The sequence below is a fragment of the Acanthochromis polyacanthus genome, chromosome 7, assembly GCF_021347895.1.
Source record: "Acanthochromis polyacanthus isolate Apoly-LR-REF ecotype Palm Island chromosome 7, KAUST_Apoly_ChrSc, whole genome shotgun sequence".
Taxonomy (NCBI): domain Eukaryota; kingdom Metazoa; phylum Chordata; class Actinopteri; family Pomacentridae; genus Acanthochromis; species Acanthochromis polyacanthus.
The window spans coordinates 21,399,786-21,425,797 of NC_067119.1; the positions used below are offsets into that span (position 1 = coordinate 21,399,786).

The 26,012-nt window shown below is 41.7% G+C and overlaps 3 protein-coding genes across 3 annotated transcripts; 2 read left to right on the top strand and 1 right to left on the bottom strand.

Annotated features, from left to right (window-relative positions):
- The first annotated feature begins 1,012 nt into the window (after positions 1-1,012).
- si:ch211-166a6.5 (clustered mitochondria protein homolog) lies at positions 1,013-14,628 on the top strand. Its single transcript, XM_022197863.2, has 28 exons — positions 1,013-1,370; positions 3,002-3,111; positions 3,322-3,493; positions 4,641-4,778; positions 4,870-5,024; positions 5,109-5,263; positions 5,445-5,567; positions 5,752-5,884; positions 5,990-6,082; positions 6,200-6,366; positions 7,017-7,196; positions 7,284-7,721; positions 7,805-7,878; positions 7,982-8,086; positions 8,179-8,279; positions 8,370-8,522; positions 8,628-8,690; positions 8,816-9,054; positions 9,153-9,237; positions 9,419-9,572; positions 9,699-9,838; positions 10,507-10,587; positions 10,665-10,790; positions 10,938-11,047; positions 11,167-11,260; positions 11,341-11,466; positions 11,563-11,636; positions 13,666-14,628. Exons 1-28 carry the CDS (start codon positions 1,322-1,324, stop codon positions 14,228-14,230), a joined length of 4,203 nt encoding a protein of 1,400 aa, XP_022053555.2. The 5' UTR covers positions 1,013-1,321; the 3' UTR covers positions 14,231-14,628.
- A 2,149-nt stretch (positions 14,629-16,777) lies between these two features.
- srrd (SRR1 domain containing) lies at positions 16,778-19,645 on the bottom strand. Its single transcript, XM_022197521.2, has 6 exons — positions 19,362-19,645; positions 19,230-19,270; positions 18,939-19,132; positions 18,763-18,861; positions 17,186-17,337; positions 16,778-17,100 (listed from the first exon to the last, which is right to left on the bottom strand). Exons 1-6 carry the CDS (start codon positions 19,544-19,546, stop codon positions 16,860-16,862), a joined length of 912 nt encoding a protein of 303 aa, XP_022053213.1. The 5' UTR covers positions 19,547-19,645; the 3' UTR covers positions 16,778-16,859.
- A 376-nt stretch (positions 19,646-20,021) lies between these two features.
- On the top strand, positions 20,022-25,719 carry tfip11 (tuftelin interacting protein 11). The gene is made up of 15 exons (XM_022197853.2): positions 20,022-20,154; positions 21,020-21,227; positions 21,705-21,876; positions 21,966-22,122; positions 22,237-22,364; positions 22,497-22,658; positions 22,883-23,074; positions 23,189-23,368; positions 23,488-23,622; positions 23,736-23,839; positions 23,971-24,139; positions 24,276-24,519; positions 24,653-24,795; positions 24,900-25,065; positions 25,214-25,719. The coding sequence occupies exons 2-15, from the start codon at positions 21,022-21,024 to the stop codon at positions 25,558-25,560; spliced, it is 2,505 nt and encodes an 834-aa protein (XP_022053545.1). The 5' UTR covers positions 20,022-20,154; positions 21,020-21,021; the 3' UTR covers positions 25,561-25,719.
- Positions 25,720-26,012: the final 293 nt, after the last annotated feature.

The window sequence follows — 26,012 nt, forward strand, 5'->3', positions numbered from 1 at the left end:
CAGGCAGAAATTCGTAAATGCAGCGTTCAGTGCTAATGGAAACGAATTTCTAACACATTATTAAAATCTTAACTGTATTTTAGAACGTCTTTCCGCTGTAAAGCAATCTAACTGTGTGTCGATTAAATTCAGAATAGGACACAGCGTCTGAAAACATCACACGTGGTTAAAAAGTAGTACACTTTCAGACTACAACTTAAAGCTCCGAGGCGCACTTGAAGGTGACATGAAACGCATCGCATCAGCACGACACCGCCCCCAAATATCACGCCGACGTCATGAATTAGTAATCAAGTACAGTTTCCTGGTTGTTTTTCCGCCAATAAAACGAGCTGTCCAAATTCCACATTTCACCAATCCGATACACGCTACAGATAAGGTACACAGCTGATTTGTGATGTGTATTCTGCGCATATTTAGTTAAATATTGTAAGTATAAATGGAATGGGGGTCAAAAAGATACAAACTTCAACAGTTTTCTGAGCAGATATCTGCTTGACTTTCAGCTGAGAGATCATTTATGCCCTACCTTGACATACTGTAGATGACTGGAATTCATTTCATTGCATTCTGGTAATACCAAACAAGTCACATGATCAGCCAAACCCAAAATTCTTAATACTTGTCTGCACAGAAATATGTCCAGGTATAACTAAAATGTCAGAGTAGTAGGTGTAAGCCTCTCAGCAACATCATCCACAGGCACGCCTATCTGTGAAAGGTTAATTAACAATAGCTTTGTTGTAATTTTTATGGAAGCTGTTACTACACTGGCACAGGGTTGGAGTTTAAGTATAATATTTGATGTCATTTAAACATATGTAAACATTAATCTCTGCATTTAACATGAAAAGCTTAATGCTGAAAGTGTTGTGGTCAGTTGACTGGAGTCAGAACACCAACAAACGCTGTGTTGTTAAATCCCACTTTGATTCCAGGGCTTACAGAAGGAGGAGTGAAAAGGGCCAGGGGAAGGAAGAGAGAGTAGAGCTACAACATATAGACACACCCAGTCCAACAAAGTGTGAGACAGACAGAGTAATGAGCCTGTGTGGAGCAATAGGAGGGTGTGGCTATTTTTCACACAGGGAGAACGGATAAGCTTAGTTTGCCTTGTAGAGAGAGGCAGGAGTCACAGTCCTCCACACACAGTAGTTTACTTTCACTCTGCCGGACTCTCAGGCAGTCCAGCTGCACACTTCCACTCCTCTCCTCTATAGTCTTCCAGCAGTTTGAGGCAAGACTCTGCGGGGAAACAGCTTCCAGCACAGAGAAGTGAAAACACAAGAACACAACTTTAGAGAAACTTCAAGACGCAGCCATGAAGGACAAAGTTAGAAGAGGAGGAGGAAGAAATCAAGGCAAGACTGGTGAGGAATCACTGTGATCTGTTTTTCTGCTCTGCTTCTCTTTCACTCTGGCTCTCTTTTGCACTTTTCCTCTTGCTTTTCTCTTTTTTTGGGTGCCTCCCTCGCTGGAGAATGCGTGGAGGGTGGGAGATTTAGCACTGAACTGCTACTCTGACATGGCCGGAGCTGCTCTTTCTTTTCTGCGAGAATCTGCTGTGTATTTTGTAACTTTGATGACACTTTCATTCAGGCAGACACGTGCTCTGCTTTGTTACAGCTGGAATCCCCCGAAAGCTATTGTCAGCTATGATCCTTTAAGAAGGACAAAGAATAGATTTAATGTGAAACTACGCAGCTTTTCTTTCTCTGTGTCCAAAATAAAAACCTTCTACATTATTGTTATCCACTTTATGACTAACTTCTGCTTTTGCCACACTATCAAGTGGGCCTCTTAACCTGCCTTAACATTTGCCACTCCCCTTCAGCAAAACAGAATGACTGAATTAAGGTGAGTGTGTGTTGGCCTGTCTCCAGATTAGATTGCCTAGAGGTGTTTTCCCCAAAGAATTGCATGAATCTGTGAGCGCAGCGTTCTGATTGATGGGTTACTCCAATTATAGTGAATTAATTTTTCTTACTTGTTTGATTATTGTACAAGCCAGCTTTAGAAATCAATGCCAAAATAAACTTGTCACTAGTGGAAACAGTGCTCTTTCTGCAGTAACATGGCAGAAGCAGCTTCAGTAGAGAAGGTGTGGATGGAAGTTTGCAGAGAGTGGGGACGCTCCCTGGCAGCCAATCGCAAACTGCTATTTTTTGGTTGTCTTCCAGGAGCAAAGTAGACCCAGATTGACAGCAAGAACTGAGGACTTATTATAGAATGACTGACAGTCACCACAGATAAAAATGTTGATTTCTGGCTTTGTGTATGCAAGTCAAAGGTGTTATATGCACAGTAAGTGCATGCATTGATGCAAGCCTGCATGGTCCACTGCCAAGCTTTAGGTTTGTCAGTTTTTGTGTCATCACACTCTGTCTCTACATGCCAGTGCTGGGTGTGGTTGTCCCTTCACTTCACCCTGAGATGACATGAGGGCCAGTAGGCAAATTCAACAGGTTTAGTCACACTTAAGTTTGTGGAACACGCTGAGTCCTGCTCTCCCTCTTGTTCTGCAAGTGTTTGTAAAAAGGTGGACACACCCACTTTCATTTTCTTTGTCTCTCTCTCTCTCTCTCTCTCTCTCTCTCTCTCTCTCTCTCTCTCTCTCTCTCTCTCTCTCTCTCTCTCTCTTCTTTCTTCTTTTTTTTGCATAAATTCACTCTGGGCCTCAGGCACTCTCACACACACAGACTCTTCAGCCCGGCTCAGTATAATTTTAGGAGGAGATTAGAGTTTTTGTTGAATCCAGCAGCAAGAACAGAAGATGGAATCTGACCATAATAAGCCGTGATTAGAATCCATTCTTTCTTTTATGCTGTTATCCGCATATTTTATGTAACAACAAGTTTTCAGAGTCACAGTGAGCTGGAAACTATCTTGGTATGTAATGAGCGGAAGGCAGGAAAACAACTCAGATTATTTGCTTTGTCCTTAGCAGGACTTTGTGATTATCCTCAGTCATTTGTGTTTCTCTGATTTCTCCCTCAAACAGATGTAATCAGCCAGACTGGTGGAAATGATGCTGCTGGTATGAAGCAAGATGAGGACACATCGTTCTCTATGAAGATCCAGGGAGCCGGAGTCGAGCCATTTGAGCTGCAGGTACAAAAGCAGACTGTTTCTCTCAGACATTTTCCCCTCTGATTTTAAAGCTCAAGATGAGTGATAATGACATGATGGACACTGAGCTCCAACAACATATCGATGTCAGTTTAACATTTTTATCCTCACAAGTAGATAGCTGACTTTTAATCTGACAGCCAGCCTTGTATTTGGACGTTGCGTGGTGTGTTAAAGCATGCATCTCTGCAGGTGCATGGATTTTGGCTTGTTCAAGATGCAGTAATGGCTCTGCTTTCGAGGAATGAGGTGTCTCCACGCTCCAACTTGTCACTGGCGCTGGCTGGAACCACTCTGGATCCTCTGGCAGAGCTGCAAAGCCTCAAGGGCCTTAAGGCAGGAACCATTGTTCGCCTGGTGGAAGGTAGCATTGCTTTTTTAGTAAATTCAGTCTAAAATATTTTTTATTTTTCTGGAATTCTATTTAATGGCATGCTGTAGCAGTGCATTCAAGTTAGGTTTAGCGGTTTTCACTCTAATTCTGTTCTGAAGTAAAAATGCCCTATATTACAAACCTGAATTAAAATGGCTGTAGAATCTGAATCACTCTGACCCTGTGCATGATTGCATGAAAGAAAGCCCCCAAAGTTTCTTGTGAACATGTCAGACAACCACAAAAGGATACAGAAATAAGAGCAGTGGGCCTTTGAAGTCAGTACAACACTGAAATATTATCCCATCTAAAATTTAAAAAAGTTTCCATAACAGTAAATTAGCATTTGCAGTCCTGTAACTTTCAACTTACAGTTATCATTAAGACTTTGGTTCATCTGTGTCTACCCTGCTCTGGTGAAAAAAGAAAAACAAAACTGTTTTGCGAAGTCAAGGACTTGCTGAATCCTACATTACCAAATATGTTCATATTTACTGACGTAGCATGCATTAGCAAACCAAAAGGAGACCATGAATGCAGGTTTTATTGGGGAGGTTATAAAGTTAATGTCCTAACAGTTCTTACTTGACATTTTACCACAGTTGTTTTTCAGCATATAAGAAAGAAAAAAAAACTTTCGTTTCCTTAATTTCATGATATTACCATTACCATATTTCATGACTGTCTTTTACTTAATTACTGCATGATTTTTTGATATTTGTATTTGTAAGAGCAAAATTATTTTGGATTACTGTAAGAATATTCATATCCACATTGTAATCACATGATCACCCTTTCACTTTGACACACACACACTTAAGTCTCTCTCAGCTGAATATAAACAGGTGAGTCACCTCTCCTGAGTCATCCTAGCAGGGTTTATGATCATAGAGATTTATTGTTGCAGAGATTACAGCTATGTGCCAAACAATTAGACAGTTTTTCTCCCTCAAATTGCTGAACTAATGAAACAAATTACTCTGTAGGTCATTCGTTATGCATCTCTGACTGATTTATATTCAGTCATGACATTTGTAATACTAAACTCTAAATAAGATACTCTTTATTAAATAGTTTCCATATCACTGTGAGTTTAATAAAGAGGTTCAGTCTAAATTTAACGTTACCATCTTTCCAGAGCCCTACACTTCCCGCTCAGCCAGGCTCCATCTGGCTCGTGTCCTGGAGCTGCTGAGAACTTCTGGACCTCAGGATGCTCTGAGAGAAGGACGTTCACCGAGTGTGCTGGAGACACTCACACATACTCAAACACCAGGTAGACACTGTGCAGTTTGACAAGAAAGGCCACACAAAGACACAAAGAGGCATCTCACTCATGGTAAAATCTGTCCTTGTTCCTGGTGCAGACTCTGGTCTGCCGAGTGGAAAGAGCCTGAAACGCTCTTTGAGCAACATGAAAACAGAGTCAGCCAACCAAGATGGAGCACCACCTGAGTACCTCCTCCCTGGTTCTTCAGAGAGGCCGCTCATGGCTCTGCTGCCTCATAGCTCCCAAACAGAAGTGCGTAAATACCTGGAGTCTGTTTGAATGCTGGGCTAGTTCACCCAAACACTGACTCTCTGTTGCTTCATATTTGTCCGTCAGGCTCCCAGACATCTGAGGGATCTGTCTCTCAGCTGCTGGAACCCACCTCCAGGACACAGAAAACTGCAGGGAGACTTTCTGTACATCACTGTGGTGACAATAGAGGGAAAACGCTGTGACATCACATCATGTCCAAAAGGTTTCTTCCTGAATAGGTAAATGATCATGATATTCAATCAAAATACTGTCTGTTGTACTGATTGTGGCTGATAATGTACCCAGCAGTCCATCTGCAGCATGTTTTGGCACCTATGTATGAAGCATTTCATACAGTTAATAGTTTAGCATTTCAGTTCAATCATGAAGCATTGTTCCCTTCTTCTTCATCATCTACAGGTCTACAGAAGATGTGTTTGATCCTCGTCCGGCACAGTCCTCCTCAGTGTTTCACTGCTTCACTGACTTGCTCTGTCACATCAGTCCTGCCTTCAGACAAACTTTTACCACACTCAAAAACAGGTAAAAATATTGCTTTTTTTTATAAAGGAAGCTTGAATGCTGCAGAACTTTATCAGAATCCCAACAGCTGGGTTAGATGAGGCGTACATTCAGTAAATTATACACCAACATGCCAATCATGAAAAATGTTCCATTAAAATTGACTGTAAGTGAAGTCTGCAGCTTTTTCTCTTTCTTCCTTCAGGCCTCAGCAAACACCAGTAGAGATGATCCCCACCCCTTACCACACCCTGAGCTGGCTCGGGCCTCCCTGCGCCTCTCGAACTCACAAAAACACCTTCTGTCGACTGGGATTGGATGAACAGGCAGCAACACAGGTTCTTTACAATAAAGGACTGCTGTTTGTTGCTGGCAGCAGTTTGCCGCTGGCCATTACACTGAGTGTAACTATGTATGCCATTGTTTGTATGTCTGATGTCTAGGCTCCAGACTGGAATGAGGAGTTACAAGCAGCCAGAGATCTTCCACAAGGAAGTCTGGAGGAGAGGCTGCAGAGAGACAGAGCTCTGCTGCAGGTAACCAGAAAGGCTGTAATTTAGCTTTAAGCAGCAGCAGGACAGGTCAAGATTCTTTTTTTTTTTTTTTTTTTTTTTACACAAGGTTAATTTCTTTTTTCATTATCTATCTCTCAGGTAAACAGTGCATTTGTGAGAGCTGTCATGCAGGGGGCAGAGACGGTGGTTGACGGCTTTGTTGAGCCAGCAAATGGAAACCCAGAGGACCCAGCTTTCCTGTGGGGTGGCCTGTTCATGAGCCAGGGGGCAGCAAGTGCAATGTTTGGTGGTGAAAGAGGACGCAGGTGAGAGCAGAGCACAAAAAGATACTATGGACGTAAGAACATTCGCTCTTTATTGAAGTGCACCAAGGCCCCATGTTGTGTCAGAAGTGTCAAGAGTTCAGAAAAAAACGAAGTGCAGGCACAGCAGGCAGGTTGGGGAAAAGAACAAACGTTAGAAAAAACTTTTTTGGGCGTATAGGATGAATGAGGGGTGGCTGGTACTACAGGTAAAAATACAAACTAGGATGCAAGGGGAGACACTGGCAGTAGAATGAAAGTAACCAAATAGGAGGGCAACAGGTCAAACTGACAAAGACAGATGGAGGGACAAGACTATTGACAGACTCAGAGCTGATTCTGGAGATAAGATACAAGTAAAACTAATCAAGGCAATCAAAAGAGGTTTTAAAGAGGGACATAGAGCAGAAGTAAAAAAACAAACAAAGGACACATGAAGAAAGGCAATTTCAAAATGAAACGGAAATGAAGAGGGACATGAAGTCTACACAAACAGAGAGACAAGAAACGCAGAAAAGGAAAACACACAGGAATGAGTCACTAAAACGAGAAACCAAAACCCAAGACCATGACGAGATGGTCTTGGGTTGTAAAATAGTTTTTGCTTCATTTTTCAGTGGTGCTGGTTAGTCAAATCCATCTTCTACTTGCAGGGCCGCTCAGAGGCTGGAGCTTAAAGGTGTACAGGCTTACAGTGACTTAGATGGACTGCAGGGGCTGCACACTCTACCTACAGCCCTGGTCGACTACAGAGGAGTGCGTCTGTCTGCTCAGGGTCTGGCTCCCGGCTTGGAAGGCTCAGAGCAGGAGCAGGAAGCCACTCCTGCCTCAAGGTACATCCTGTGGACCTATTTTATGACCAGATTTGTTCCACATTTTTGTGGTTGAGCTGCTAATTGTCTTTCTCCTTCTGTCCTCAGAGGTTTGCTTTACGGGGTAAATGCCGGACCCCAGGAGTCCAGCCAACGCAGACAGCTACTTGCACTCTTGGCTCATGCAGCCAAATCTCTTTCCCTCCAGAGGCATGTTGTTGTGGCACCCAACGGTCACAAGGTCCCGCTGTTCACCTCAGTGGATGCTCAGGGGCTGCTGGGGGCCGATGGGAGGTTCTACATACTGGACGTGTTCAGGACTTTCCCAGCTGACGCCAACTTCTGTCCAGAGGTGGAGACAGAAGGTCAGTCAGTCACTGGAGAGGAGGAGAGTGATGCAAACTGCAATGAGGATGAAGAGAAGAAGGGTTGTGTAAAAGACGGCTGGGCAGAGAGTTATCATGAAAACTCTGGGCTTCCAAACAGCTTCCCTCACGGCCTCTGTAGACTGACGCCAGAGCTGGTGCAGGCCTTCATCCAGCACAAGTGAGTTCTACATGTAAGAAAATGCTTTTAAAATTGTTTTTAAAATGAATCATGAGGTCCAAATTCTGTTTTGTTTCTTTTAGACATTCCCAGTTCACTCAGCATGTCAGGGAGAAGTTGGATGAAAATGGAGGCTTTGAAGAATGTGCAACAGCTGGTAAGCAGTGGTTTAGTGGGTCTAACTGAGGGGAAGCTAAAATTGTAATTAATACATCCAGTACTTCACATTTTATACTGGACAATTGCTTTTGTTCTTGCAGGTGACTCTCGAGCCACTGAGGCAGTACGAGCTGCATGCAAAGACGTGGGCTCAGTTAGTGACATCATCTTTGAGATGCGCTTTAACCCAAATGTTTTTTCTCCAGGTATACACACCAACCACATACACAAACACACTCATTAACATCTTTTATTAGAATACAATCTGATGACTCTCATACCTGGGCTTCACATTTAGGGATATCTTTTCCTCCTGGTGAAAGCAAATCAACGAAGCTGCAAGAGAGGTTGCTGAGGGAGGCTGCAGCTTTCATCATCACACACCAGATACCAGCCTTTGTAAGAGGATCCATTGTTAACACACTGTGACGGGCATGTCTTATATTAAATTTACAGAAACCCACAATATGCATGCATGTATGTTTGCAGGTTCAGCACTGTCTACAAAGCAACGAGGCACCAATGGACGGAGCTTCTCTCAAACAGGAGCTACGCAAAAGAGGCATCAACCTGCGGTACCTGGGTCATGTGATCAAGGCTATTAGCCAGTCAGAGCACAAGGAGCGCCTGAGGCATATAATGGTTTGTTACTTTAAAAGCAGTCAAACTTGAATTGCTCTTTTTTTTAAAAAATGTGACTGCTCTCTTAACAGTGCTTTCTATCATCCCTTTTTGTTTCTTCATCAGAGGACGGTCATAGGTGAAATTTTTATCCGCTCATCAAGAAGAGTGTTCAACAGTTTCCTCCAGGTACTTAACAGACGTCTGTGATGAGAACTCCTTCTCAGTTATAAGTTCACACACCTGAAAGTTGCACATTTGGGTCCACATGCTCCAGAAAGATTAAACGTCAGCCTCCCGTCATGTCTTTGCAGGGTGTCGATGTTCCTAGTGTCTCTGCAGCTGTCAGTCACTTTCTCAACTGCCTATTGGTTCCCCACTTCACGCCCACCTCTGTAGGGGAGGAAAGCAAGAAGAAGTCAAGGCGGCGAGGCCGAGGGGCTGGTGCCGGGGCCTGTGAAAGCACGCCCTGGAGCACGCTCACCGGCTCCGAGTTGTGGAATCTGGTCTGCCAGGATGCTGTTGAAACATATAACGTCTCTGACTGCCTGGGGTGAAGATACAGAATTTGTTTGTTCACAGATTCTATCTGTAATTTGGGCTGCGGTTGAGTGTCAGTTTTATTGCAACTGTCATTTCTCTCTGTGACAGCTCCGGCCCCAACCACCTGGTGGAAAAATACGGCCTACAGAAGCTCTCCTTGCTCAGAGAGTTCTGTTTAAAGACAGGAGTGCAGGTAAAACATCTGAAATATGGATTTAGTGTGTTATCAGCCTGGTTTATAAATCACCAGTAAATCACTGTATATTAGCAATGTTTTTTAACACAATGAAAATTAGCTGCCATGTGAAGCCTTATAAAGAAATGCTGTATATTAAAAGGTTAACTGATGTGTGGCGATTCTGTGTCCACACCAGTTGAGACTGAGAGACTACTTCCTCGACAACCAAAACAAAGCTCCCATTGGTCCAGACGACATCGTCAACATCTTCCCTGTCGTGAAGCACATTCACATGCCGACTGTGGATGCTTCAAAAGCGTACCGTACTGCACTGAACTTTATGCAGAAGGGTAGGTCAACAAACTGTAATCTTAATGCCTGATATACGTTTTTGAACAGATGATGTGATTTCATGAACATGAATTTGTTTAAGAAATAGGAATTCATTCTGTCCAAAATTAAACTTGCAACTGCAGGTCTGCTGGATCAGGCCCATGAGCACCTGAAAGAAGCAACCTACCTGTTTGGTAGAGTGTGTGACGATCTGCAGCCCGAAGCCTGTTATTGCCACAGCATGTTTGCCAGAGTGGCCTTCCTGCAGGGGAAACCAGCTGAGGTGGGAATAGCACACACACACACACAGCTATTCTGTTCATAAGAAGAAACACAATTTCTTTGCGGTAGTGGATGGTGACTGAGAAATTAATAACTGTTACTTTATTTCAGCACAATTTAAAGTACCCTATAGAGTACAAAATTCGATTTTTCCTTCTGTTTTGTACTACATAGCAGTTTGAGGGAAATGTACCTTTTACAATGCTACATTTAACTGACAGCTTCAGCAACTAGTTTAAACAAATGCATTGTTATAGAGTACCATAACCACAGTTTATATACATATAAACAAATTAGTTAAAATCATCCACACCTCAATATTATGATGCTACTTACCTGTCAATCCATTAATAACCAGTGAATTATCTTAAAAAATAAGTATATGATATGATTCTAGAAATTAGTGATGCATTTCTTGATTGCTTTAACTTTTAAGACTTTAAATGCAATAAAGTGATAATGCTAAATTAGAATAATACAGATATTTACTCAGAATGTTGTATTTGTACACGAGGATATTGCCAATTTTACTTAATTCATGTAAATGCACCTGAGACCATTGTTGTGCTGTAATACTCCGGAATTGGTCAGTGTGTCTGCATTAGTTTCAGGGTGTATTCTAATCCTACATGCATATGAATTTCTTGTCTTTGCTGTAATGTTGTCAAGGCTCGCAGTGTCCAGCTGAAAGCAGTGGTGATCAGTGAGAGGGTTCTTGGCTTTGATCATCCAAACACCATCCAGCAATATGTGAGTATCACCACACATTTGTATATCGGAGTTTGTCCAGGAGTTACGTGGGATTAATATTGTTGTGTTATCCGTAGGCCCTCTTGGGGGTGTATATGTATGCTGGAGGGGAGACCGCCTTGGCTCAGAAGTGTCTCCTCAGAGCTCGTCTACTAATGCTAGCAGTTCATGGAGAGGACCATCCGTACACTGCCGCGCTGGATGTAGGTTGCACCAACTTAGTAGTCACTTTTGTCTGAAATGCTTTTCACCACAAGCTCAGAACCGAAGCTTTTCACAGTGTAATGAAAGAAAAAACGTGTACAAATCCACTGTTTAAACGTTACATTCCTCTCCTTGTTTTCTTGCAGAGCTGTCTTGGGCTGATGCTGACAGAAGAGCAGAGAGGGCAGTTCCTCAAGAACGCTCTAAGACTTAACACCTCCTTCTTTGGCCCCACAGATCTGCATACTGCTCTCAAGTAAGATGTCATTTTTAACTTGCACTGATATGATGTATAAAAATCCATGACTTTATGACTTTGATCTGTTATGTTTCCAAATCCTCACCATGCCTCTCCCTGGTTTCTTGTTTGTGCAGTCAGCACCTGCTGGCTCAGTGGATGTGCAGTAAGGGTGACTACAGAAATGCAATGACTCATGAGAAAGAGGCCCTCACTGCTTTCACCTCACTGGTCAGTACCTACACAACACTGAGAAAATAAAATGGACTGAATGTGTGTGCATGCCATCTTATGGTTATCTTCCTCGCTAGTTTGGAGAGGATCACGCACAGACACGCTGCAGCAAAGAGTTCCTGAGCACCATAACCAAGCAAGCAGTGAAGGTGGAACGCACTCTGAGACAGGCAGGAGCTGACTGCTCTGAGCAAACTGTGGAGGTATGTGCAGGAGCTCATGTGCATTGCATAACCCTTTCCAGACTTAAAAAGAAAAAAGGAAAGTGTGTTTGATCTACCGGTTCTGTCTGTTCTCAGTGTCTAAGCCCAACAACAGAGACCATTCTGGAGCAGATGGTTCTGGTCACAGGGATCAGGAGGATTGCACAGAGGTAAATCTGCACTGCAATATACTGTGTGTTCCTTCTCTTCAATAATTTATATATTTATAGGTCCTCTTGAAAAATGACCAAATCTGCTGGGTAAGAATTAAACATACAGCTACTTGCAGCAACTAATGACTTTTCTGTGTAAATTTGTAAAGTATGTTGATACACTCATCAAACTTAGCCACAAACATTACAAAGGGACAATCTAAAGCGCTCGGTGTAGAAATGAAAAGGCAAATCACTGACTTGAACAAGTCAGGAAAGTCACTTTGAGCCATTTCAAACCACCTACAGATCCCAAAATCATCTGTGCAAACAATTGTTTGTAAGTATAAAGTGCATGGCACGATTGTGTAACTGCCATAATCAACCAAGAAAAACTAAAAAGCAGTTTTGGAATGAAATAGAAGCTGCTGGAACACAGGTGTCAGTGTCCACAGTGTTTTACATTGTAATGGACTGAGAAGCTGCTATGCAAAAGGCCTAAAGGAGGAAAGATCTGTGGTCAGAAGAAACAAAATTGAGCTGTATGACCACAATGACCAGAAGCATTTTTGGGGAAGAGAAGCTGAGGCCGTTAATCCCAAGAACACCAAGTCTACTGTCAAGCATGGTGGCAGCAGTATTATGCTCTGGAGCTGTTTAAATGCCTGTAGAACTGCTGTTTTACACAGAGAAGGAGGATTACTTCTGTGCTTTTTAGTAAAACCTAAAATTGTCAATCAGATTAGGTTTTTGATGTAGTTGGGTGTTCCAAAAAGACAATGCCCAAACGCACATTAAAAGTGATAAAGAAATGCTAAAGTCAGGCTTGAATTAAGGTTTTAGACTGGTCTCCTCAAAATCCTGACTTAAACCCCATAAATAACTTATGGACTGTACTGAGGAAACAAGTCAGTATCAGAAGACCAACAAATGTCGTTGAACTGCACCAACTCTGTCAAGAGAAGCAATCAAAGGTACAACCAGAGAGCCTTGTGGATGGCTACCAGAAGTGTGCAGTTGATGTGAAAATGTCCAAACCAGTTAAACCAAATACTTCCTTTGCTGTATGTATATTAATGACCCGGCAAATTGTATCACATTTCCAAATGATTTATAAATTCATGACAAAAACAAGAGTCATGATTGTTTTTTGTGAAAGACACATTTATTTCAGTAATTATATCATGAAGAGTTATAGGAGTCATTGGAAATTCAAGACTGGTCTTCATAAGTGTATGCAAACCTTTGTTCACAACTGTATATATAAACTCTCTCAAAGCTTGTTGAAGCAATGTGGTGACACATGAATGATTCTGGACTTTGGACACTAATACGGATGTTTGGGTTTAAAAAACACAAGAAGTTTTGCCAAACTTGGACCGCCCAGCGACAAAGATGACCCCTGTGACCTTGAAAATGAGGTCACGGTCACCAAATGCGAACTTGACCTGTGTCTTATTATGGTACACCTGTGTACCAAATATGGTGAGGCTACATCAATATTTTATCGAGCTATCGTGCGGAAACCAAATTGTTACAGACAAACAAGCAAGCAAGCAAGACCATGCAGCTGAAAACAATACCTTCCGGAAAACGCAGTTTTGCCAGGCGGTAAAAATCCAATCTCAGTATACTGTCAGATGGTTTTACAACAAACAAAATAAATAGTACATATTTTCACACCAAGATATAGTGTACTTTGGTTTTGAAAAATAAACTTAGCATGTGAAATTTGGTTGCTGAACTCTATAATAGGGACCCAAAGAATGTCCTACATTTCTTGTGACTTAGGTGCCACCATATAGACCTATGTACCCAAGTGCCCATATTTTATGTTGTTCTGTATGAATGTGTGTGTGATTTAAAAAGAAAGAAAAAGTATATAAAAATGAGGAACTCCAGTTTTTAGAGAACTGAAATGACAACCATGTGCAGACTCGCAAATGATGCTGTCACATCCTATTTGGTCATGTGGAATTGAATTTTGCATATTTCTATATTTTACCTGATATAGAAACCCATTCATTGCCTTGTTGTGTTTTAATAGTGACCGTCTCCAGGAGTACAAACAAAAACACCTTGAGCTAAAGGCTGCAGTGCAGAGGGAGCTGGGACTTATACCACCTAATGGGCCTGCCGCCTCAGAGGTTGTGAACGGAGAAGAGAAAAGCTCAGAACAAGAAACAGGATGCGGGAAGGAAGCCGAGGATGGAGGAAACCCAGCAGCGGAGAATACCAGCGAGAGCCAACAGGAGCAGCCAGTGGAAGAAGTGTCTGTGGAGAGCGCTGCTACAGTTTCTGCTAATGGTCATGAGGTGGAGTCAGCAGTGGAAAACCAGCATGAGGAGAAAACAGATGCAGAAAGTGAGGGAGCAGCTTCAGATGTAGAGGTTAAGGTGGTGAATGAAGGTGTTGAGATGAAGTCAGATGCAGTTGAGGAAAATGGTGAAATAAATGGAGCAGAGGAAACCGTTGTTAGCCCATCGGTCCTTAAGAGTGAGGTGACCTGGGCAGCTGTTGTTTCCAAACCAGTCATAACCAATGGAACAGAAGACAAAGCCTCAGCAGTGAATGGAGTAGAAGATGGTGTCACTGTCAATGGAACTGAGTGAACACATAGCAAACAAGGAGTTGTAGTAGTCACTGCTGTAAGATAAAACTCTCCCAGGATTCTTGATGTGATTAAACCCAGTGAACACAAACAACAGAAATGATGACAGAGAGTGAGAGGATTACTTTGTGTTGGAGATGTTACACTATCACTGATGCTGTCAGAGGCCTGTGCTGCCGAGCCTTTTTTCTCCCCCAACAATAAACTTTTTAGTCTGGTGCATTTACCATGTGCCTTCCCTCCCCCCTTTTTTGTGCATACATATGGTATTTGAAGGCATGAGTCTATTCAGCAAACAGCATGTCAAATCGAAATAAAGAAAACCAAGTTTCTGATGAAGTGAGATTGAAGCAGAGCAAGGCCGAATATCATGCAATAAAATGAAAAAGACAAACTGTGTGAAGTGTGTGAAAGATGTCAAAGTTGAATCTGAAGAGTGCAAACACAAGAAACATGAGCAGGACTTACCAAAGTTTTCATGTTAAAACCGCACAAAATCTGCAGAACCTGAAATCTGACATATTAAGTAATATTAAACAATACACTTAATTTGAATCAAAGCTACACAACTGAAACATGGTAATGCATTAAGAAAAAGTAGCACTTTGAAAGTCTTCCTTGTTGCCATATCTTCTGCTTGACACCTTTTATTATTATTTATACTATGTAAGAAGTATAATCCTGAATCTTCTTGTTCTGCAGCCAATTCAAGATGCAATAGAAATAGAAATCTAGTTGTTCTGGCGTTTTTCTTGACCTTCCATAGGATGTTTTTTTACATACAGGGGCACATCATGAGAAAAACAAGTAATTAATGCCATGGCTGAGCATTTCCACCTTGAAGCTGTAGTGTACTGATAGCCTCGAAAACACAGATTCAGACAGCTAGAGTTCAATATGTAGCAAACCTTTAAAAAAAGCTATCCTGCTAGGTTGTGGGGTGGGGCTTTCTGTAACAGTAGTCTTTGTTCAAAATTGGATGGCTAAATTGTCCCAATTTTACCACTTTTTTGTGTAGTGGAAAGCAGTTTTATCACACAGCACAATGCCACAGATATGGCAAGATTTGAGGGAGCATGCAATTGGCATGCTGACAGCAGGAATGTCAACCAGAGCTGTTGCTTGTGTATTGAATGTTCATTTCTCTACCAAAGGCCGTCTCCATTTATTTTTGTTGAGTGTAAGTACTTTGACAGAACTGGATTGACATGTTGAATATTTGCTGTTATGTCTGGTGCTTAAACAGCCTTAGAGATGTTTCTCGGTGTTTATACTGTCAGTCATGCATATGTTCTTTTAATACGTTTTCATTTTGTAGAAAATAAATGTCAACCTACAGAGGCTTGAAATATGCTTCAGTTAGATGATACATGGACTGTAACAAATCTACAGAAAAGATCTCCGTTTAGAGCTCTAAAAACAAAGATTTGAAGTCCCTGTCCAGTGACTGATCAAAACCCCTAAAAAATCATTTGTGTATCAGGGTGACGTATGTAGAAGTTTTTTTCCATGAAGATGATTGTTTCCCAATATATAACAGCTTATTTGTAACTCCACACTTTTCCCTCTTTGGAAATGCAGATCTATGAGGCCCCTGCATCTATCTATAACCTTCCTTCACAGTTCACTGCAGCTTGAGCACACCAGCTCCCCTACACCTCTGCTCAAACATTGTAAAACTAGACATTTCAGAGTGGCCTTTTATTGTGGGCAGTCTAAGGCACACCTGTGCACTAATCATGGTGTCTAATCAGCATCTTGATATGGCACACCTGTGAGGTGGGATGGATTATCTCATCAAAGGAGAAGTGCTCACTGTCACAGATTTAGACAGATTTGTGAACAATATTTGAGAGAAATGGTGACATTGTGTATGTGGAAAAAGTTTTAGATCTTTGAGTTCATCTCATAAAAAATATGAGCAAAAACAAAAGTGTTGCGTTTATATTTTTGTTGAGTGTATTTATTTCTGCCTTAAAGAAAGCTTAAATTAAGCCCTTACACCCTGGAGGTTCCTGTTCCAGGATCAAACCATCTGCCTTAGAAACACTCACAGGTTGCCAAGCATGGCAGATTAATTGAACATCCCACCTAGTGATACCATGACTAAAATAAATGCAGCATTCACTGTGCTTCATTTCTGTTGCAACAAATTTGGTTCAGTTGCAACTGAGAACAGGTTTAATTGCATCAATCTCACTGACACATTTTGAGGCTTTTAAATGCATTTTAAATGCCAGGGTTTTTTTGCTGTTTTTTTCATATCCAATTCTGGTCTGGTGATAAGGACAAGGACACTTTTTGTACTTCAAAATTCTCCTTAACATCATGTATCTATAGAGCCCAAACGTGTTCATTTTGACCTCTGTTTTGCAGCTGTTGATGTCTAAATTTGGGGATTTTTTTTTCAGGTGGAAATTTTAAAAAAATTGCTGTGACCACAACGTATTAATTAAAACAAAATTGTTAGTATTATCTTTTCTGTCCCCATGAAGCCTTGCAGCAAACTTCCCATGATGTTTGCTCGGTAGTACAGGATTCAGCTCAATTTAGAGCATTCCTCATTTATTTAAAAACTGGTTATATCAATGACAACAATAAAACATGTCCACTATTGTCAATTTCCCGTCTCAGCTCTGCGTTTCCTTCAGTATAATCTCCAAATCTGGGCAGTGCTGGTACTGCGGTTCACACAACTCTGTCCATGTAGACTGTGGGAGTCTGTTAAGGCTGCTGGAAGGAAAGGTGATGACTGAAGTGTCACTGAAGACGTCAATGAGACGAGACGGACAAGGGAGCTGTCTCTCCTCACACACATCCACGGCCTTACTGATGTAGCTGTAGTCCCGCTTGAGCTCTCTCTCAATCGTCCTGTGGGTGAAACAGACAACAAATGTCACCTCATCTCTTCTCAACTTGCTTCAACATTATCTCCGTCCTGTTGTCTGGTACAAACCGCTCTCTCATGCCGCTGAAGCTGTTTCCAATCATTATCACCAGCGGCAGACACTGTGCGCTCCAGTTCTTCCACAGTAGGTTGTTGTACAGGGCTTTCCCACAATGCATCAGGTAAAAGAGCGTGGGCTTTGTCGCTAGACGCTTCCCCTCCTGTACAATACAGTGAGACAAGATGCAGTTTATATGCATTTATTCATTACCTTCCAGACAGCCTATAAGTAATAAAAATCAACTTGCAGCAATCTGAAACTTACTGGAGAGTGAAATTGCGATACAATATATATCTAATCTACTCCACTAGACAACAATTTAGTCTCTATGAATTCATTTTCATACATTTTAAGGTGAAACTATGACCAATATTGGCCATCTGATAGAAACGGACAATTGTCGCTATTTTTGCATGTATATGGAAAAAAAAAACATCACTGTATTAAGTCCCAAAAGTAAATAGAGAGAACCTAGTTAAACAAATGAGACAAAATACTTACACTCAGTCATTTATGTATTGAGGAAAATGATACAGTGTTACATATCTGTGACTCATTAAAGTCTGTGAACCTTTGCACAGTATTTGATGGGCTGGTGTCTTATTGCCTGACTCACTTTCCCTTGAGATTGAGTTCACAGACAGATGTCATAACAGTTTCCATCAGAATTGGTCGGTATTATTGAGAATTCATTGTTCTATCCATCCAAAGCCCAAATTGTGATACAACAACCACCAAGCTTGTTTCGGTCTCATATGTCCAAAAAATATTTTTCTAACAGTCCTCTGGCTTCCTTGCAGCACTGCCATGCACAACGTTGTTCTGCAATCATCAACATCAGCATTAGCTAGTGTAAGAAACAGGCTTTTAGTTGCCTAGAAGTCACCACAGGTTCCTCTGTGAGCTTTCAGAATATTAAACGCCTCACTCTTGGATTGATCTTTGTTGGTCAGTGGCTCCTGGTGTGTTCAACAGTGATCCTGACATTACTTCATTTATACATAGTCTGTCTGAGTGCGGATCTGACTGGGGATGGGTGGAGTCCAAACCCTTTAGAGATGGTTTTGTAACTTTATCTGGCCTGATGAGCAACAATTCTTTTTCTGAGGTCATCATGAATCTTCTTTGTTTGCGCTATAATACAAATGTGTTGTAAAGATCAGATTTTGTTCAATCTCTGTTCTTTAAATAAAACAAGGAGCTTATTCACTCCTGAATAAAAACCCCCGACTCAAATTTCACTTTCAACTTAACGGTTAATCCTAGAGGGTCACATGCTTTTGCCACTCCCAGTTATGTAATATGGGATCATTTTCCTCAATAAATAAATGATTAATCATTACATTATCATATTTTGGTCTCACTCCCTTAATCTGGTCATTTTTTCCTACTTTTAAAAACTGTGTAAATATCTGATTATGTTTTGATCATTCTAAATGGCTCACAAGCCTTTACACAACACTGTCTGGTTTGGCAGAATGTGAAATATTTGAAATGTACATTAACAGGCACCGGTCTGACCAATGGTTTCCCACACCGTTTATGCAATAACAGTGGTTCCACAGGATGAAGAACAACAGCTGACCTCGTTTTCTGTCAGCACAGTCAGACCCAGCTCTCTCAGGACATCCTTCTCTGCTGAGGAGAATGCAGGATCATAGACAGAGCAGTCCTTCAGGGGAATCTAAAGGGAAACAAATGGTGGGATACAGAATTCATAATGAACAGGGAGCTATTGCAGTGTTTGTTGTCTCCTCTGACCTGCCCAGCATCCAGCAGCAGCAGCAACATGGCCAGCTGGTATCGAGCTGCGACACAGGAGGAGAAGGAGCCGAGTCCATAACACACACACTCCAGCTGCTGACATGATCTGTGTTCTCTGCACGTCTCCAGCTGATCCTCAGTGTCTTTGTCCTCTGGAGGTGTTGAGACTGATGCTGCCACCAACAGCTGCTCTGAGGACAAAAACCTAGACAGTCACCAAGCTGCAAACTACATAATTCCTCAGCCAAGCCACGTTTGGTGGTAACTCCACCTGTCCAACATACTCACCTTTCCACTCCTGCCAAAACTCCTCACATCTCAGCTCAGACCTACATTAACAGGACATAAACAGGATCAGAAGACATTGTGGGTTTGTTCACAAGCTTGTGCTGAAGGTGTGTACTCACTGATATCTCTTACACTATGTCCCTGATCCGTTTAACAGTTTTCCCGATATCCAGCTCTTCCTGGCAGCATGTTGAAGCAGAAGACAGCTGGAGAGATTTTGATTTCTTCGCTGCACCTTTTCGTCTCCGAGCCACCTGCCACTGATCTCCATTGTCCGACATGTATACTGACTCACCGGTGCCAAGTACACATGTCATTAAACTACTTGTTTTATTGCCTAAGCTAAGTTATCATTCAAATGATTTGTGTATTTGGCGAGTCTGCAACATGTGGGACTATTTTGAATGTAGCACACGTTTCCTCTTCCGGTGTTACACAAAAACTTGTACTCTGTAAAGCAAGCGGCGTTTCTTCAGAAATACTATGGAATAATAATTTACTGTACATATACAGTTACATTAAAATGTATAGCTTGGTCACACTGTGTATTTAGAATATATATGTGATTTCACATAACAACGTTTTCGTTTCTTTAAGGGCAACCGGCGTATCAGATCTATTTTGGCTATATAAACTGCCTTAAATCTGACTAAAACGGGATTAGTGTTGCTCTTTAAAATAGTTTTCACTGTTAGCAAAGCTTAAAAAGGGGGAATGCAAATGTATTAAAGCACCAGGCTCCCTTTCATGTGCAAACTGGCACCAAGTTTTTTAGTACAAATTTTAGCTCAACACCGACATACCCCGGAAGTACTCGTGTTGTTCGCATATCAAACGAATCGGTTAGCTGGATTACTTCTCATTACTGTCTCAGAAGAAAGTATGTATAGTTGATCTCCGGGTAGGGGAATAAACAACGCTTCAGGTATGTTAGAGAAATCAGCGTTTTCATTATTTCCCAGTACACAAGTTTCTGATGTGAAGCGCGAAAATGATGATGCATTACTCGCTAACATTAGCTACTGCTAGTAAATATTAGCTTACGCTGCCTTTTCTCCATCGAGAGAGATTTCATTAATGCAGCAGCACTCGTGTTACCAGCCAGATGATGATGTTTATGTTTATAATATATATTTTTCTCTGAAATGATAATCTATCGTTGTTGACCTCATATCTCGGGAAGCTTCAGCTACACGCTGCATTAACCCTCAGATGGACGAGTGATTGGACCCTACTACACACTACATACACTCTTCCATAAGTGGGTCAAAAATGATCCGTATAAGAATCAGTGTGTTTTTATACCATATTTGTCATTTTGGTTTAGAATAATAATTTGTATAATTGTTACTATTATATTTTTGTAGACACAAGAATGATTTCAAGTTTGAAACATGTTTGTTTTTCACTCTATAACAGATTTTGAACATTTTGATCGTTTAAAAGGAGAATATTGCACAATAGAAGAACGTCGGCATCCATTTTATTGACATTTTTCCTCTAAATGTTGGTGCTCTCTATCCCTCAAAGTTGGTGCACTTCATCACCTCTTGTGCAATATTATCAGTGATATAGATCTTGGAATAGTAATACAAATATTACAAATATTTCTTTCACAGAAGAGATAAAACCGATTGCTACTATTTTCATTCCTGAGCTTTCAAGCACAACTCTTGCGTTTTGCCAAGAAACTGTGTCCTCTCAGTTACCTTAGAGATCAGTGTAGCTCATCATTTGGATTATTTGCACTCTTTTCACCGTCCTGTGATTTTGTTTCTCTGAACATCCAGAGATGTCCATGTCCCACCTGTACGGGCGGAGAGACGAGGAGGAGGAAGGTGTGGAGGTTGAGAGCTTCGAGGTGACAGACTGGGACTTGGCCAATGAGTTCAACCCGGACCGCCGCAGACACAGACAAACCAAGGAGCAGGCCACCTATGGTATCTGGGCTGACCGGGATTCAGACGACGATGAGAGGCCGAGCTTTGGTGGCAAGAGGTAAGACATGGGTTAGTTTGTGTTGCTGCCCCACATTAAGTTTAACAATTAATAGCAGAATGGATTAACTGTAAGCCTGGGTGGTGTGGCTCAAAAATGTGTGATTATTGTTGAAAGTTTTATTCAGTGTTGATGGTCAGTGATTATTTTAATAGCGTATTTTTAATAAATACCTTGAGAAAACAAAGGCTTAATTGTAATTTATCTATTTATTAATGTACAAAGGTACTACTTTTATTGTCAACACAACAATAAAAAGCACACACAGATACATTTATTTACACTCATAATTTCTAAAAATAGAAATGAACTGATCTGATTATGATTGGCTACTTATGAGATGGGGAGAGAGCACGAACTTTGAGCTTTCATTATGTGTTTTCATGACGATTTGTACTTTACTTATTGTATTGATATTGCTATAGTTTTATCACCCATGCCTAGTAAATAAAGTGCAATTTAACTGTTTTATGCTAGATCTAAAGACTACAGTGCACCAGTGAACTTTGTGAGTGCTGGTCTGCGTAAGACTGCAGCTGAGGAGAAACAGCAGCAGAAAGGAGAAGGAGACTCCGATGACTCTGATGACGATGCCCCTGCTGCGCCTCCCCCTCCTCGCGGCCTCACTGCACCCAAAAAACTCCAGATGGTAAATTTTGTTGTGCATGCATTTTTAACTCTTTGTTATCTGTAATAGAAAAAAAAATATGACCTGTTAAAAATGCATCGTTTTGACAGGGCAACTTCCGTGGGAATCAGTCGCAGAGGTTTGCAGGAGGCATTCAGTCCGGACAAGGCATTGGGGGCTGGGAGAAGCACACAAAGGGAATTGGACAGAAACTTCTGCAGAAAATGGGTTACCAACCAGGAAAAGGCCTGGGAAAGAATGCTCAAGGTGGGTGGTGATGAGGACGTTATTTTCTTATAATGTTTTTAAAGATTGTGCGTATTTCAGGACCAACAGAGTAGAGCTGATGTACCTTGATATTGGATTCTCGCATTACTGCAGGCATTGTAAACCCTATTGAGGCAAAGGTTCGCAAAGGAAAAGGAGCAGTTGGTGCTTATGGCAACGAACGAACCCAGCAGAGTCTTCAAGACTTTCCTGTGGTCGACTCAGATGAAGAGGAGGAAAAGGTAACGTGTTGACATAAAGTTGTCGTTGCCCTTCCTTCCCAAATCTACATCTACTTTTGTTGTTGATTATACAGCAGAAATTATATTGTAGAGTCGTTATTTTGACGTTCTGTTCTATTTCTGTCTGTGTAGGAGTTTCAGAAGGAGCTAGGTCAGTGGCGTAAGGATCCTGCAGGGGCTGCAGCAAAGAAGAAACCAAAGTACTCCTACAGAACTGCAGATGAACTGAAGGCTAAAGGCAAAGTGGCAGGACGGAGTACAGCAGCGTCTGCAGGAGAGCTGGCACAAGTCAAGGTATGACAGAATCTCACATTAATGCTTCTCTGCTCGTGCCTGAGAAATGTTCTAAGCAAACTGTAGCATGGCTGTACTTTTATAATAAGCTTCAGGAACTTAATTGTACTTAAGTTCATTGCACAAGTTAAAATCCTCTGTAGATGAAATTGTCAGTATAAGCTTGTAGATAGCAACCATTTTGTTTTGGAAGCCATTTAACCCATTTCTCTTGCTGTGTTCAGGTAATTGATATGACTGGAAGAGAGCAAAAGGTATATTACAGTTACAGTCAGATGTCCAACAAGCACAGCGTTCCTGATGAAGGTCCACCGAGTATGTCCACTCGGGATCAGAAGGGATCTGGCTTTGCTCTCCCTGAGCTTGAACATAACCTGCAGCTGCTGATAGACCTCACAGAACAGGACATATTACAGGTACAAGGACCTCAAAATTTCCTCCAAATGTTCCTGTGTATATCTTGGTGTACCATTCTGTTACTTCTACCTCTTGCTAGCATGTTTTCTGTTTTTTTTTACCACCTTTTGCAGTCTGCCAGGCGTCTGCAGCATGAAAAAGATGTCGTCGTGTCTCTGAGCCACGAGTCACGGGCTTTGCAGAACAGACTGGATGCAGAGCAAGATGCCATCCAGAGAATGGAAGCTGTGCTGGCATTGGTGGAGCGTTTTCCTTCTGGGGAGACAGCACCAGGGGAGGGACCCACCCTGCAGGTGCTTATACGTTGAACATACAGACTTACTACAGTTAACAGGCTGTTTCAGTTTGTTAGTTACTTCTCTGTTTTCTTGTCCACGTGAGTAATTAGTTTGCTTTGTTTCTCTTTGTTCAGGAGTGTGCTCGGATCTTTGAGACCTTACAAACTGATTATTACGAAGAATACAAGACAATAGGACTGGCAGACCTGGCTGTAGCTGTTATTCATCCGTTACTCAAGGAGAAACTTTGTTCCTGGGACCCTCTGAAGGTATACTTTTGCAGCTGTTTTCTTTTGAGATCAGTACATACTCATTATGTGTTAAGTCATTTATAATTAAGTCACTGCTACTACTACTCTCATCTGTTGTCTGACTATTACAGGACAGCTCTTCTTGTCTGGAAGACATCGGTCAGTGGAGAGCAATCCTTGAATCCCGAGACCTTCACTCCAGCGGGCCAGATTCAAATATGGATCCTTACCACAGGTCATTTTAAACCCACAAACACATATTAAGCTATGATTATATTCATACAAATAAATCCCACTCACTTGGTGTTACAGCCTGTTTTTATAACATGTGTTGGTGAAATGCGTGCTCTGACTTTGTTTCTCCAGACTGCTATGGGAAGTGTGGATCCCAGTGATGCGGACTTGTGTGTCAGGCTGGCAGCCTCGTGTGGTCGGGCCAATGGTGGACTGTGTGGAAGTGTGGGCTCCTCTTCTGCCTCTGTGGATCCTAGATCACATACTGGAGCAGCTGATCTTACCGAGACTACAAAGAGAGGCAAGACACAGTCAGATGAAGAGAAAGCTTATTCCACATAACTTGCTTGTGGAATACAGCTGTGTTTATGCTTTCCTTAATAGCAATAGCATGGTTGTTAACATGTAAACGTCACACTTTGTTTCCTGTTTGATAGGTGGACAACTGGAACCCTTTGACAGACACAGTGCCAATCCACTCCTGGGTCCACCCTTGGCTGCCTCTGCTCCAAACACGTCTTGAGCCTCTTTACCCACCAATTAGGAGCAAGCTGTCCAACGCCTTGCAGCGGTGGCATCCCAGCGACACCTCAGCTCGCCTCATTCTCCAGCCGTGGAAAGACGTTTTTACTCCAGGTGCATGGGAGGCTTTCATGGTGAAAAACATCATCCCTAAACTAGGTATGTCTTTATCAGTGATGGTCTTATACATACCAATGCCAGTGATGAGAATGTACTGCGCTACAGTGTCTTCTCCGTCACCTCTCCCCACTGATTTTTGTTGACGTGATGGCTCTCCTGTTCCTCTCCACAGCTTTGTGTCTGGAAGAGCTGGTTATCAACCCTCACCAGCAGCAGATGGAGCCATTTCACTGGGTGATGGACTGGGAGGGCATGTTGTCCCCCTCCAGCCTTGTGTCCCTGCTGGACAAAAACTTCTTTACGAAGTGGTTGCAGGTTAGTGAATGTACTTACACAGTGATAGTACCTGAGTAGCTTATTGTATATATCGATTAAATCTTCATAACTTTTTGTTTCTGTATGTGTTTTGTTGACTTTAGGTCCTGTGTTCATGGCTGAGCAACAGTCCCAACTATGAGGAAATCACAAAGTGGTACCTCGGTTGGAAAAGCATGTTTAGTGACGTCTTGTTGGCCCAGCCCCTCATTAAAGAGAAGTTCAATGAAGCACTGGACATCATGAACCGTGCAGTATCTTCAGGCATGGGTTGGTACCACACACAGTCTGACTATTGTAAAGTAGCCTTTGATTTAAAAGTATGCATACATATCATATATGATAATAAAACAACAGCAAGCTTTATCCCTACGGTAACAAACTATCCTGTAACGATCATTCTTTTTTGTGTCCATAGGTGGATATATGCAGCCTGGTGCAAGAGAGAATATTGCATATCTCACACAGACAGAGAGACGGAAGGACTTCCAGTACGAAGCAATGCAGGAGCGCAGGGATGCTGAGAGCGTGGCCCACAGGGGCATCAGCGCTGGTGTGCCAACCAACTTTAAAGATCTAATCCAGACAAAGGCAGAGGAGAACAACATCGTCTTCATGCCCTTAGTGGCCAAACGGCATGAGGGAAAACAGTTGTACACGTTTGGTCGTATTGTCATCTACATAGACAGAGGGGTTGTGTTTGTGCAAGGAGAAAAGACTTGGGTGCCCACGTCTTTGCAGAGTCTGATAGATATGGCAAAGTAAACGTGTACATACTGAGTCTATGGTCTGCCAAGTGTAAAATGACTCAAAATAGAGCAAATATTAGTTTTTTTGTTACCACAGTATGTTGAATATTTGTCGAGAATGTGTTTGTAAAAATTTTAATGTGTTAGAATTGTGAATAAACAATTTTTGAATGTATGTGGCCTGCTTTGTTGTTATTTTAACAAAGAGCTGAATGCATATATGAAAAGTTCTGTACTTTTACAGCATAAAGCAAAGTGCACTGATGTGTGTGTATATATATACACATCTTTATGATGTTAGGTGGTTTTCAGAAGGTGTTGCATACATCTGACACAGACAGTGGAATTTTCTCTAGCATATTCTTGGCACAAATGTTCCCTGTAGGCTTGTATTAGTGTTAACTTTGATAATTAACAACATGTAAAAAAATAGATTACTAATTCTAGATGTATAACTGATTTTTTTTT

Coding starts and splice junctions, on each gene's coding strand:
- tfip11 (XM_022197853.2), top strand. CDS start 21,022: ATGTCCATGTCCCACCTGTACGGGCGGAGAGACGAGGAGGAGGAAGGT. Junction 22,365..22,496: donor CAGATGAAGAGGAGGAAAAG/GTAACGTGTTGA, acceptor CTGTCTGTGTAG/GAGTTTCAGAAGGAGCTAGG. Junction 25,066..25,213: donor TGCAGTATCTTCAGGCATGG/GTTGGTACCACA, acceptor TTGTGTCCATAG/GTGGATATATGCAGCCTGGT.
- srrd (XM_022197521.2), bottom strand. CDS start 19,546: ATGACATGTGTACTTGGCACCGGTGAGTCAGTATACATGTCGGACAAT. Junction 19,271..19,361: donor AAACGGATCAGGGACATAGT/GTAAGAGATATC, acceptor CTGTTAATGTAG/GTCTGAGCTGAGATGTGAGG. Junction 19,133..19,229: donor GTTTTGGCAGGAGTGGAAAG/GTGAGTATGTTG, acceptor TTTTGTCCTCAG/AGCAGCTGTTGGTGGCAGCA.
- si:ch211-166a6.5 (XM_022197863.2), top strand. CDS start 1,322: ATGAAGGACAAAGTTAGAAGAGGAGGAGGAAGAAATCAAGGCAAGACT. Junction 6,083..6,199: donor GAGACAGAGCTCTGCTGCAG/GTAACCAGAAAG, acceptor TCTATCTCTCAG/GTAAACAGTGCATTTGTGAG. Junction 9,238..9,418: donor GTTTAAAGACAGGAGTGCAG/GTAAAACATCTG, acceptor TGTCCACACCAG/TTGAGACTGAGAGACTACTT.